This window comes from Neolamprologus multifasciatus, chromosome 1 (assembly GCF_963576455.1).
Source record: "Neolamprologus multifasciatus chromosome 1, fNeoMul1.2, whole genome shotgun sequence".
NCBI lineage: Eukaryota > Metazoa > Chordata > Actinopteri > Cichliformes > Cichlidae > Neolamprologus > Neolamprologus multifasciatus.
Genome location: NC_140439.1, coordinates 35594508 through 35609070, shown reverse-complemented (window position 1 = coordinate 35609070; position 14563 = coordinate 35594508). Strand labels below are relative to the sequence as shown.

At 39.8% G+C, this 14563-nt stretch overlaps 1 protein-coding gene across 1 annotated transcript; it reads left to right on the top strand.

The window, feature by feature from the left end:
- The first annotated feature begins 1272 nt into the window (after positions 1-1272).
- On the top strand, positions 1273-13993 carry LOC146526170 (adhesion G-protein coupled receptor G1-like). The gene is made up of 13 exons (XM_085181879.1): positions 1273-2741; positions 2847-2879; positions 3017-3068; positions 6078-6156; positions 6359-6466; positions 7777-7938; positions 8016-8073; positions 8165-8256; positions 9388-9506; positions 11311-11588; positions 12498-12600; positions 12727-13061; positions 13152-13993. The coding sequence occupies exons 1-13, from the start codon at positions 2684-2686 to the stop codon at positions 13196-13198; spliced, it is 1524 nt and encodes a 507-aa protein (XP_085038005.1). The 5' UTR covers positions 1273-2683; the 3' UTR covers positions 13199-13993.
- Positions 13994-14563: the final 570 nt, after the last annotated feature.

Below are 14563 nucleotides of genomic sequence, written 5' to 3'. Positions count from 1 at the left end.
TTGTTGACATGGAAATTATTTTTTGAATAAAAAAGAGGAAACATCAGCTGACATAAACCTAAAAATACATATATATCTTCTTCCACTGGGTGTACAGCAAATACAGGCTAACATTAAATTACTGAAAAATATTACACTGAGTTCTAGACACTGTTCTGTTCTGTTCACACATTCAGCACTAAGTTATCCTTTTATAAACTAGTTTATCCTGAATTTTAAAGAAATTTGTCATTAGAGGCTAAATTGTGGTATGTCACTGCTATGACCAACAGATAGAAGGGGCTTGAGCACTTGCCCCTTTTCTCTGGGATGCGCCAAGTGCCCTTTTCTTGAGGCATTTTTTTATGTGTGTTTTTTTAAGGAGTCCTGCCTGTGCCCCTAAACATTTAACTATTAATCACAATGTTTTGGTTCTGTATCATTTTTCCATCATTATTTTATTTTGGATTAAGTGTAAGAGTTGTTAAGAGTTAAGATCCACATTACTCACACTCTCACATAACACATACATATAGGGCCTTGGGGGTGGGCATGTTTTACAGCATCCAGAGGATGGTAGGTGTATTCCAACCCACCTCTGGCGCTGGTGCCCTACCCTCAATTTTAAATGCATATAGAAACTGAGGGTTTTCGGGAGGAGCCGTGCTGCTCTCTGATAGGAAGCAGGAACCATGCTCTCCTGTGTTTTAATAATCAACTCCAACATCATGACCTGACATTAAAGTTTAAACAGGTGGCAGGTGCCACCAGGTGGCAGCAATACCACAGGAGACACTTTTATGCATTGCTCTTATGAATTGCTCGTGCATTTCATGCATGACTCCGTGCTCTGCTTTTTACCTGGATGGTCCTTGATGCACTTCTGTCTCCTCCTGATAAAGGTGTTTATCACCCACCCCCAGCTCCTGAAACTGCCTGGTGTAGCGCAGCATCACTGAGTATATACTACATGCTGTTTGGATCAAACCATGTGTGACGCTGTTTAAGCTTAGCACAGGATATACCAAGAAATGCGTTTCAGGTCATAGATGGAAATAGAGGAAACAGTTTGATAGGAAGCCTGCTGAGTCTCTCTTATACAGAACCCTGTCCACATCTTCTGAGATGTTTTTCTACACTGATTGTATGATTAAGGGACACTATTATCAGTGCTTGCGTTCTTGATCTTTGACATGTTACTCTGTATCAGAATCAGAAATACTTTATTAAGCCTGAAGGAAATCATGGGTTACAGCCGGCAGCATGCTGGTTGGCACAAAGGAACGCTCCGACCTCCGCCTTCGAGATAAATGTTCAAAGGCGTTTGGAATCTAGGATGGGGGACATGGGATGGGGACGAAGAGTCTAAACAGAGTCTGTTTGTTCCGTGTTGCGTTTGATGAGCACATTTTGAGAATTCACGACTTGTCCCATTGTTTCAATCATCGCAGGCAGCCTTGTGGGGTTCTGAATAGCTGTTTCCACCTTCTTCAATTTCCAATAAGCCAGCTCAGATCAGCAAAAACCCCGTTATCATGGTTCCGAAAAAGTAGATGTCTTCAATGTCCTCGATCGACAGTCCTGCCAGGCACACGACCCTCTAGTTTTTCCACCCGTCTATCGTGTATCCGGCAGGGAACGTCCCTCCAGGACAATCGAGCTCCCCCCGAGCCCAGGCTTGATCAAATCCATAATTCCCCTTTTACGTTTTGGAGAACAGACTGTGAGAGTCGCATGTTGAGGATTCCTGTTGTAATCATCCTAACCAATTTCCTATTGTACAAGGGCGATGAATTAGGTGCCCAGTTTCACTTTCCTGGAGCTAACAATATTTTCTATATGGGATATCCTACAACTTTTTTCAGTCTGGGACAAGCTGAACTGAGGTTGATATCAGTTTGTGTCTCCAAATCCTCACCACAAGCCTCTTTGTGGTGTCCCAGGCTGAACAGTTATAACACTACTCCAGGCAGAGCGCAGATTCCTCCATCTAGTTTTTATGGTTAGCGTGTGGGTTCAAGGCCAAGCCTCGGAAGGGGTGATTTGGGAGTATGGGGTATTCAGTCCACTGTTACAGACAGTCTGGTTCTTATGGAGCTGCAGACAAACACTATATACTGGAATACAGATACCTTCAAAAATCTGGATTTATTTTCATGTATTGCCATCTTTAGAAAAATGACAAGATGCGGGTTCAGGTTTCACTTCCTTGATAACTTATAAGTCTCAACATTTCTTCCTATCTGCATATATGTAAAGCAGTAACAGTAGAGTAATTCCTTTTCTTCAAAAAAACCTAATATTCATTATTCAGTTACATTTTTTGTTTCTGTGTAACTGTCATTTAATTTTTTTAAATGGTCAAGACTAGCTTCAAACCAGTTAAAGCTCTGAAGCTTGTTTTGGTTAAAGCAAACCAGACCACATCATGGTCTTGGCTGGTTAGTCACGTTCTAATGCTTTTGCACAGTGTGTCAGTCTATGTTTACAATGAAATTTTCAGTGGAAATTTAAACCAGCAGCTTCAAAAAAAAAAAAAAAACATTAGCCATGAATCACTTCCTCCTCTGACCTCTGAACCACAGCTCTGCTAAGAATGTGTGAAATTCTCAGCTCACTTGGTTAAGCACACTTCAACCTTTTAGGGCAGCACATTGAATGGTCCTCTTACAGCATAGAGCTATTTGTGGACGAGTGAGACACGATGTGGATTACACTTTTTCTCTTCAACATCATCTGTTTTTCTATGTCCCAAGCTGTTGGTGAGTAAACTTACGACGTAATTGCTGGTATGTTTACAGTTGTTTGCTTATGAGATGAGTAACACTAACTGTTAACAGCCCCTTAAAATACTTCTCTACTACCAGGTGGCAACAACAGTTTCACAACGCAGCCACTGAGTAAGTACTGACCAAACAGCCGAACATCTTGCCTTTCATTTGTCTCTGAATTCAGACTTCAAAACTGTATCAACTTCAAATCTTGTATGACTGTTATTTTCTGATTCCTTCACTTTCTGTTTGCTTCACTTTGGCAGGGTGTAAAGATGTCCTGCTTCACTGTACACAAAGTACTCTTTTTTGGACACGGTAATTTAAATGATGGACATCTAAACACTCCTGTTTTGGATAAGTTGCATTGTTGTACTACATGAATGAATTAATGTGGACACTATTTATATGCTGGATTTGACTTAACGTGACTGTCAAAACGAGAAACACAGATATACACAATAAATGTTGTTTATGGAATCAAACATTAAACTTATTGAAATTAAGATGAACAACATGTTCATATCTAGATTGTCATCATTTCTATGTTTTGAAATATCTGCCTCAGCTAAAGGCTACGTCCACACTAATGCGTTTTCGTTTGAAAATGCATCGTTTTCTCTCTGTTTTGGCTCCCGTTCACACTGAGATGGCGTTTTCGCTGATGGAAAACGCAGCGTTTTCAAAAAGCTCTTGAAAACGCATATATTTGAAAACGGTGCTTTCACGGCGCAGTGTGGACAGCAAAAACGCAGACTTTCTAAACAATGACACATGTTAGTCATATGATGCAGTCATGTGACCAATTAAACTAAGATAGCGGAGGGCATTATAGAGCAGTTGTTTCGTTTGCTCTCAATTTTGACAGCCTTATTAAAGATTAATATCAGTTTGTACATGCTCCAGAGATCTTCTCTTCAAATTATTTAATTCTCACTCGCTTTTGCATCTTTGTACTTTTGTGTTACTCGCAGCAACAACTCCACCTCATTGTTAGTCCATTTAAAAAACTCGGTGCTTTTCCTCAACATTTTGCCGACATTTCAAAGAGCCTGAAACGAAATAAACGGCAGACAGAAGTGAGGCAGGTCGAATCTTCTTGTTTCACGCATGCTCAGTACTGGAACGTAAGCGTTTTCGGCCGTTATAATGTGAACGCGCAACTCTGTGAAAACGACTGAAAACGCTAGTGTGAACGTGGAGCATTTTCAGACAAAAATGCCATTTTCAAATCTATCCGGGCTAGTGTGGACGTAGCCAAAGAGTACTCCTGAGAGTGTCAGTGCCTTTCAGAGTCATAAATGATGCTATCCAACTGCCTGTTAGGGTACCTGGGTCATCAACCCACTGTTTGTCCAGCAATAAAGCTAAGTTTGAGTTTATTTCCACCTCTGTGAGTCTGCATATTGGGTCCCCAAATCTGCCTGCCACACACAGCCCATGACACTGACTTTTACTAAAAGCTGACCGTGTCATTTGGTGTCAGTGCACAGCTTAAATCACCAGACTGTCATGCAGGAAAATGGGGTTTGTGTACTTTTAGAGAACTTCATGTTTTGTTTTTTTTTCTTGAACTGTTGGAATTCGGAACATGTTCCATTAAACAATGTGTTCGATCAACTTAGTAGATCCATGTTTATGTTTATCATATATACACTACCAGTCTGTTTACTACTTTTTACATTGTAGATACATACTGAAGATATCAAATACCCAATTTCCTTGAGGGCCAACCTTCGGGATCAATACAGTTTATTGAATTGAATTGAATTGAAATATATAAAGCAAGGTATATGGAATTATACAGTAAAGAACAAAATGACAAAATGACTCTAAATATGTCTTATATTTTAAACTCCTCAAAGTAGCCACCCTTTGCTTTGTTGACAGCGCTGCAAACGCTTGGCCTTCTGTTAATGATCTTAATGATGTAGTCGCCTGAAATGGTTTTCACTTCACAGGTGTGCTTTGTCAGGGTTCATTTGTGGAATTTCTTGCCTTCTTAGTTGGGATGGGACCATCAGTTGTGTTATGCAGAAGTCAGGTTGGTACACAGCTGACACCCTGTTTCACAACATATGTTAGAATTCATATGATGGCAAGAAACAAACAGCTAAGAGAAACAGCAGTCCATCATTGCTTTAAGAACTGAAGGTCAGTCAGTCTGGGAAATTGCTAAAACTGAATGTGTCCAAGTGCAGTCGTGAAAACCATGGAGTGCTACCATGAAATTGAGGACTGCCACAGGTAATGAAGACCAATAGTTACCTCTGCTGCTGAGGATAAATTCATCCAATCACCAACCTCAGAAATTAACAGCACCTCTGATTAGAGCCCAGATAAATGCCACACAGAGTTCCAGTAGCAGACACATCTCTGCATCAACTGTTCAGAGGAAACCACGACTAAGGAAAAGCAACAAGCAGAAGAGATTTGTTTGGGCCAAGAAACACAAGGAATGGACAGTAGACCAGAGGAAATCTGTGCTTTGGTCTGATGAGTCCAAATTTGAGATATTCGGTTCCACCCGTTGTGACTTTGTGTGATGCAAAAGATGAACAGATGGTATTTGCATGCATGGTTCTCACCATGAAGCATGGAAGAAGAGATGTAATGGTGTGAGGGTGCTTTGCTGGTGACACAGTTGGGGATTTATTCAAAACTGAAGGAACACTGAATCAGCATAGCTACCACAGCATCCTGCAGTTGGACCATCATTTATTTTTCAACTCGACAATGACCCCAAACACACCTCCAGGCTGACCAAGAATGAAAGTGATGGAGTGCTGCGCCAGATGACCTGGCCTCCACAGTCACCTGATCTAAACCCAGTCGAGATGTTTTAGGATGAGATGGACCGCAGAGGTAAAGCAAAAGGGCCAACAAGTGCTCAGCATCTCTGGGAACTCTTTCAAGTCTGTTGGAAAACCATTTCAGGTGACGACCTCATGAAGCTCAGTGAGAGAATGGCAAGAGTGTGCAAAGCAGTAATCAAAGCAAAGGGTGACTATTTTTAAGAATGTAAAATATACAACATGTATTGACTTTTTTTCACACTTTTTTGTTTTCTACATAATTCCATGTGTGCTCATTTGTAGTTTTGATGCCTTCAGTGAAAATCTGCAACATAAATAGTCGTAAAAATTAAAACAAACCATTAAATGTGAAGGTGTGTCCCAACTTTTGACTGGTAGTGTTTATCAATACTTGCAGGTAACATATCTGATTATTGTAATGGAAACGTCACCTTCAGTATATATTCATAGATTTAGTTGTGCCATTTGTTTCAGATCAGTGAATACTTATATAGTGAATATATCTTTGCAGGTGTTATGAGGAAAAAACTGCAGCCTGTGAACTCAAAAGACGTATATTCAGTCGTCAAACCGTGAACTCATCACTAGAGGTGAGCACATTTTTGGGGGGTGAGTTTGTTGTTTTTATAATATCTTTTCCTGAAAGGTCTATAAATACCTGAGACAAGGAACAAGGTGCAAGCAAAGGTAACCTTTATAAATTATAACCTGTGTTATATATATTTGTATTGATATACTGTAGAGGATGTATGCATTCAGATCTTTTTTCATGCTTTTGTTTGTGCTTTTCAGGGTGATATGAACCCTACATTTCACCACAGAGTTCACATCCCATCCTCAGCTTTCAAAGGAGCTGCCACCACGGTGATGGCTTCTGTTATCAACAGCACTTATTTTAAGGTAAGTAGAACTTTAAGAGAGAACCTTAGTCCCATCATACAGTAAGAATACATAATTTAAGTATTGTTTTTCATAGAAATATTTTGCACAACTTTTTTTTCCAAATGTTTTGTTTATTTACTTTATATCCTTTGTCCCTTGAAGTGGAGATCAGGTCTTGTTTGATTGCAGAATGATATGATGGCTGAGCGAGGCAGAAAGGATTTTACTCAGAGCTGTAGAAGTTTATTTATAGCTGTCAGAAGGTGATGTGGAAGAAAGCCAGACGTTAGAGACACGAAGGTGAAAGTTCAGATGGAGGATGGCAGCTTTTGAAAAGCCTGAGCAGGGGCAAAATGACGACATCCAAAAGCCCATTATGGCTTTGCAAGCTAGGGCGCTAAAGTTGTAGGATTTGGATTCTCAACAGGACACTGCCCTGCAAAACGAATCATCTTTCCATGGCATCCTCGGGGCGATCGGGCGATCGTGGCTCAAGAGTTGGGAGTTCGCCTTGTAATCTGAAGGTTGCCGGTTCGAGCACCGGCTTGGACAGTCTCAGTTGTTGTGTCCTTGGGCAAGACACTTCACCCGTTGCCTACTGGTGGGGGTCAGAGGGCCCGGTGGCGCCAGTGTCCGGCAGCCTCACCTCTGTCAGTGCACCCCAGGGCAGCTGTGGCTACAATGTAGCTGCCATCACCAGTGTGTGAATGGGTGGATGACTGGATATGTAAAGCGCTTTGGGGTCCTTAGGGACTAGTAAAGCGCTATATAAATACAGGCCATTTACCATCTTTGTTGCATTCTCTTTAAGAGTCCTCACTTTTCAGAGGGCTTTATTATTTTCCCACGTATCAGTAGGAATGGGAACTGATAAGAATTTAGCAATGCTGATTCAATTATCAATAATTTTTACCCACTCGATTGCTTATCGATGCTCATTAGGTTCTCATGGGCTTTGCTTTGAGAGTCACCACCAGCTCCAAGCAGCATGTCAAAGATATAACATTCATGCAAATGAATTGCATGCTGTGAGCTATTTCCCCTCTTTGTTGTTATCAGAATTGGGGTCTTTTAAAAAGTAATGTATTACACATTGCACAGGATACTTTTCTTCAAAGTAACGCAGTACGCTACTTAGTTACATCTAGGGCAACATAATTCGTTATACTATTCCTTACATTACTTTTGCCTTTCTTTGTAAAATGGCCCAAAATTCACTCTTTCATAATTACCATTTCACAATATAAACCTACAGCCTACAGTCCCACACACAACAAAAATCCCATTTTCAGCACTGACATTATTGTCATGTGTCTGCCTCATTGCAGCTGAGTCCTCCTCAGAAAAGTAGATTCCAATTCCACCGCAGAGAAGGCACTGTGCTCGGAGGATTAGTCCTCGCGGTGAAGGCAGTTGACATGACGGAAAATGGTGAAATCATCAGAAATCTCTTACAACCCATCATGCTATTCTTCAAACACAACAAAAAGGTAAAAATACAAACATAGTTGGGCTAACATCATATTTAGAAAATGGAATAACCCGTTTCCCTCTTCTTTTGATTTAGTCTTCACAGATTACAGATGGAACTTGTGTATTTTGGCAGGAATCAGACAATGGAACAGGTGCTGTTTTCGATGTCATTGTTTGGTATTTTTATTTCTAAGTAAAAAGGCGATGCACACTTACTTGCTCTGATTTTTTTTTCCTGTGTAGGTTACTGGAGTGTTAAAGGCTGCAAGACCAATAAAACTGAAGATGAATTTATTTGCAGCTGCGACCATCTCAGCTTCTTTGCTGTTCTTGTGGTAATATAATTTAACAGAAAATGATCAAACTTGGTCATAAAAATATATTTTGTCTTATTATTGTTTAGCAGCTGTAACTCGGCACAGCATATCAATTAGGACAGCGGTCCCCAACTTTTTTTGTGCCACGGACCGGTTTATGCCGGACAATATTTTCACGGACCGGCCTTTAAGGTGTCGCAGATGAATACAACAAAATAAAACTAGTACCGGTACCGAAAAAAAGAAGATTTATTCATAACACACGTGAAAACACCAAGGAAAACCGAGTTAACGATAAAAACGATAACAAAATAACGCTGAAAACCGATAAAAACCCTGAAAACCATGCATTTCACACCTGAGCCTCAACTCTCGCGGCCCGGTACCAAACGACTCACGGACCGGTACTGGTCCGAGGCCCGGGGGTTGGGGACCGCTGAATTAGGAGACAAAATGCCATGTGTATAGCATTTGAAGGGTGACATATTTTGTAGAATTAAATATACCAGAATAAATGAGAGGAATAGATTTTTTAATGCCAGCATGAGCTAACTAGTGCATTACATATAGACTGTATAAAAGCAGGACGTAACCTGATATGTCACTCGTTAGTTTTGGAATCAGCATTTAGAAGCCTCAGCGGATGTTAGGAATCTTCATCAATAATCTGTATTGGTACATTGTACAGACACAGATATCTGCTTTTGATGACTTACGAAACAACAATAAAATACTGGAATACTTGTATTCTCTCACTAAAACTGAAGTACAAATTGTTTGGCTGGGTTGTGTCACACCACATAGTATTTGTTAAATAATATCACTAATCTAAAGGTTAGCTGACAGTATTTAGCCAGAGCTGTTTATGCTAGCAAACATGTTACTCAAAGATGGCGCATGCCTTACTTTGAGCCTCTCAATTATAACTCTATTACAGTTGTAATAAATAGGATGAAATTATCTATAGAACCTCAAAACTATTTTTGTACTAAGCTGTAAACTTGATTGTTAATATCATTATGGCAATTTTAACCTTAGTAATTAACTTGCTTTTGGAGGAACTGCAGTGTTTAGCATGTCTACACCGGCTTCTTGGTCACACTGGTACTTACGTATTTTTACATACGTACGTGTTGTCTTACGTTTCAGAACCCTGAGATATCAGTCACAAACTTGGAAGCAGAGAAGCTAAGCTACATCACCTACATTGGATCAGCACTTTCAGTCGTCTTCACATTCATCAGCCTGATTGTCTTCATTTGGTTACAGTGAGTGTCCTCATGTCCCGTGATGTGTCCTATTTAAATATTGTAGAATATCTCTTTAGTTTAGCAGACGAGACCTTTTTTTCATCCTTTCATCAAGGACCTAAAGTAATGTGTTCATGCAAAGTGAATTACTGCCATCTCATTTCATAGAAAATATAATTTTGTTTTGTTTTTTACTATGTTGTGAAAGATTAGACATTAGTTATTAAGCATCACAAAGCTAACTTGTCCCACACATTTAAGATGACATTCAATGTGAAATATTTTGCATCAAGCATTTCATTCTGAGTGGCAAAACCCAGGTCACACAAATAGCCAGGAAGCCTACCGCAGTGTTTGGTGGCTAAGTAGATGGCTTGCCTGTTTCTAAGAAGACTACTATGTTATGTTACTAGGTTACAGCGCCTCTCACCACATGTTGCTTCGTAGGACCTCAGTTGTTGCTCCAATTTTTGAAACTTTTTAAAAATAATGTTTCAACTTCCCTGCATGAATGCTTTTTTACAAAACCTAGTTAGTTTATAAACCTAAATAAATGCCTGGGTTTTTGTCATTTGCAGAGAGTAGGTTTTAGTTCCTTATAAGTAAATTATTGTTCTCTCTTCTATAGTTTGACGTGTTGTCTGTGACACTGCACCCTGCTGATAGTAAACCACTTCAGGCCCAGTCTAGTTTCAACACACCTATACGTCAGTATTGCGCAGCAGCTATAGCTATAGCTGATACTTTCGCCTGAAAATTGTAAATTTACATTGAACTTTGGCCACATCTCAATTTACCTTAAAGTATTTTACGGGGTTGGAAAGCTTGGAAACATTGGGAATCCTGTCAGTTGTTGTGAAAATGTTTATATTTAATGGCCAAAAATGACTGGGTTACCCAATCTGCTCCAAACTTCACGTTTGATAAGAGTCCAAGGGTGGAGACGTCTGGATGTCTGTTGGTCACAGATGAACAAACTACTGCATAGGCATAGAAACAAGAAATTGGGTACTTAAGTTGTAAACATCATTCAATGTTCATGAGATGTACAGGAAATTTTCATTGTGGGTTCTACACAGGACAAGCAACTCCTTCATGCAACTACCATGAAGAAATGTGTAAGGTATTCATGTGACAATAGGAAATAGCTTAACAGCAACAGTTGGCCTCAGCTGTAGCACACTTTGACAAAGTGTGAAGACCCTATCATCACTGCTGCCAGCTTCAGTTTTTTGTCTTTTATTGTTTAATCCACAGGACCACGAGCCTCACTTACACATAGACAAGACATTTTATCTTGTATATTTAGTCTTATAGCCATTATGGTAAATGGCCTGCATTTGTATAGCGCTTTACTCAGTCTCTAAGGACCCCAAAGCGCTTTACACTACATTCAGTCATTCACCCATTCACACACACATTCACACACTGGTGATGGCAGCTACATTGTAGCCACAGCTGCCCTGGGGCGCACTGACAGAGGCGAGATTACCGGACACTGGCGCCACCAGGCCCTCTGACCACCACCAGTAGGCAAACATGGGGTTAGTATCTTGCCCAAGGATATTTGGCATGCAGCCAGGAGGCAGCGTGGGATCGAACCACCGATCTTCTGATTAGCGGCTGACCTGCTCTGCCACCTGAGCTACAGCCACCCCATCTAAAGGGTGGCTGTAATTATAAACAAACAACAAGCTTATAATCTCTATTGGTGTAAAGTATGGAAAAGCAACTGATTTTAAAATTAAACATCTAAAAATGCCAGATAATGTCTACTGCCTGCAAAACTGGTGATAAATAAATAATCCTGTTTCTCTTGTAGTCGGCGGTGTCCTGAGAAGGCCACAGGTCTGCACATGCAACTTACAGGGGCAATGTTCTGCCTCCACCTCAGCTTCCTGCTGTGCAGTTTCTGGGAATGGCTGAGGAAAAATGAGGACAGCTCAATTTGCCTGGTTCTTGGTCTCTTTCTACATTGGTCTCTGCTGGCCACCTTGACCTGGAGTGCTCTGGAGGGGTTTCAAATCTACCTTTTGCTCATTCGGGTCTTTAACATCTATATCAGGAGATACCTGCTCAAACTCTGCCTGGTTGGATGGGGTTAGTGAAGTTTTGTTGGGACATTGTTTCTGTCAAATATGGCAAAAAAAAGAAAAACACTAATGAAGCAATAGTTCCAAGACAAGACTGAGGGCAATTAATATAGGCAAGGTAATTAATGATTTGAAAACAGGAGAGTAACAAGACAGCTGAATCTAATCTAACTTCTATCGTTATCCTTCTATCAGAAATGAGAAACTACCTAAACGGAAATACTGAGCACAAGTTGGGGGTGAAACTCATAACAGTTGAGACCTGACAATAAAGAACACTAAGAAACCAAAAAACTGACAAATAACCTTAAAAACAAGTAGAATTATACAAAGAAAAATTCAGAAACAAGAGTGTCCTGAGCTCTCTTTGGCTGTTGTTTGAATTGGTCACCTTTAAATTGAGAAAAAGTTATATCTACTAAAGCTGCTGAATGTTATTGACTTTTTTCAGTCTGTGGTTGCCATTGTGTTGCAAATCACTTCCTCTCTCAGTTCAGCTTCTAGTCAACTGAACAAACTGACAAAGTCTGGCAGTTTAGAGATAAGAGGAATATGTAGATGGGGCTCAATCTCAAAATTTCTCAAGGTTGGTGATTTGTGTAGACTCATATTATTGTTTTTTGTTTGTTTGTATTTTTTTTTTTCATGTAGAGCCATTTCTTTTTGAATAAATTAAATTAAGAGAAGCCACATTCCAGTGTTTGCGTTTTACACGTACACACACAGACACTGGCAAGGTTCTTACACTGAAAGCCGGAACTTGGTGATAATCTAACATTCTCCGTATATCTTTTATTTTATGTTTGAGAAACTGCAATGGATATTGCAAATTTTAAAAAAAATGTTACATTTGATCTTATCTTGGTCTTTGTATCTAATGATTCAATTAAAGGTAATTTATCATTCCCTTGTCCAGGTTTTCCCACATTGGTCGCAACAATTTGTGGGATTTCAGGTGTTTATGGCAAGTACACTCTACAACTAAGGGAAAGCAAAAATGGCAATTCAACAGCACAAATGTAAGAAACTCAGTGGTTTTGATTTTAAATATGTAATTAGCATGGTAGTTTGACTATGCACAGATACATGCTGTTGTGTTAAAGGAGCTCATTGTATTTTATTATTTTATCTTTTATAATGGGCAGGTGCTGGATTAGCAGCGACTTCCAATCAAAGCGTCCTCTAGTCAGCTACATCACTACCGTGGCCTTTCCTTTGTTGGTGGTCCTGTTCAATGCCTGCATGCTGGGGCTGGTTGTGTGTAAGATGCGGAAATTAAGAAGTGATGATAAGAAGATGAGCTTTGGAAGCAGCAGTGACTGGAAGGAGACAAACAAAGAGAGAAAGAAGAGGTTATGGAGGGACTGTGTCACAGTGCTGGGCCTCAGCTTTGTGCTGGGGTTACCTTGGGGGTTAGCCAGCACTACGTACGTTTCACTCGCTGGGATCTACATATTCACCATTTTGAACTCCCTTCAAGGTTATTATGTGAATGATTCTTATATCAAATATGCACTGGACTTTGATCACTTGCAAGAAGAATTAACACTCATTTTTCTTCTCTTCTCAGGTCTATTTATATTTCTTTGGTCTGTGGGTTTGGCCCGGAAGTCTTGATCAGGCTATGTTTCATTAGTCAGAGACTCTTCAAAAAATGATGAACACCAGTTGCAGCAGCCAATAGCCAATAACAGCCAAGATGTATTATCTATGATGTATATTAGGTCTTGACTGTTGAATGACTTTGGGGGGTTTTGTTGCTGTTTTGTTTCTTCTTTTATATGCAAATGTCTATTTTGAAAAAATGCAGCTATGATTCATATGGTTGTATTATTTTTAGTAGAGAAGGCAAAGATTCTCAACAATTTACTGATTCATAAAAGAAAATTCATGTATTATGACTTAGGTAAGTTACTGTAGATGGAAACTTTTGGTTTCACTGCAGGTCAGTCTCTCAGTGAACTATACACTGTCAGGTATTTTCGTCTGGCTTTCTCACGTATGAGTCAAGTAGGAAAACTATGATTAAAATATTGTAATGCACAGCATCAGTTCTACACACTTAAATGGTCTAAATGATCATTTCTGGAAACTATCATAAGGTTTAAAGTTTCATGTTAGTTTCTTGAGCTAAAATTGCACCTAACCTTTTGCTTCAGTGGTTTAGGTACAAAGATTGCTGTCAGTCCTTCTGTTTTAATCAACAGTACATCCTGAAACACAAGCCAGCCTATCACAGAGCCCACATACCCTCTCAGCAGCTGACTCAATGTGTATTAGTCACCTATAATTGAGGAGGCTATGCAGACACGCCATGACTTTTTGCTACTGTACAGATGATTGTGAAGCATGAATGTTGCAACATAGCTCAGTGGAAGCCGTCTTGATTTTCATGGTTAGTACTGTTACTGATGGAGTGTTTAACATGAAAAAAATACTTTTATTGCTTTGGACTGAACTGACTTTTCGGTGAAATGGGGCTGCAGACATCATCTGATGTTATCTGACAGGAATTGAAACTGAGTATTGAACTACGAAACTCAACTAGAGTCGCTCTAGAGTGACCCCTTGTGCACAATAATTTCACGAGCCTATGGTTTTACTTATAGGCTGGTTGATTTACAACAGCACATAATGTGACAGATCCTCCACTACACATGCAACCAGAGTAGCATTTAATTCAATTAAGCTGTAGTTATACATCCAGTTCATAAGAACATTAGTCTCAAGGCACCTTACATAATAAGACAAATACCCCAGGAAGGAAAACCACAACCATATGGTGATCCTTTATAAGCAGCACTTCAGCATAAAGGAAACAGACAGGAACAGATCTTCAACAGAAGCCATCTGCTTTTGTGGTTCCAGGTGAGGGGAAATAGAAGATAAATAAGAAGAGCACACAGAGATAAGGAGGGCACAAACTATGAGAAGAAGGCAACATGTTGTGGCATGCAGTAGTGCCGTAAAACACATCAAGAG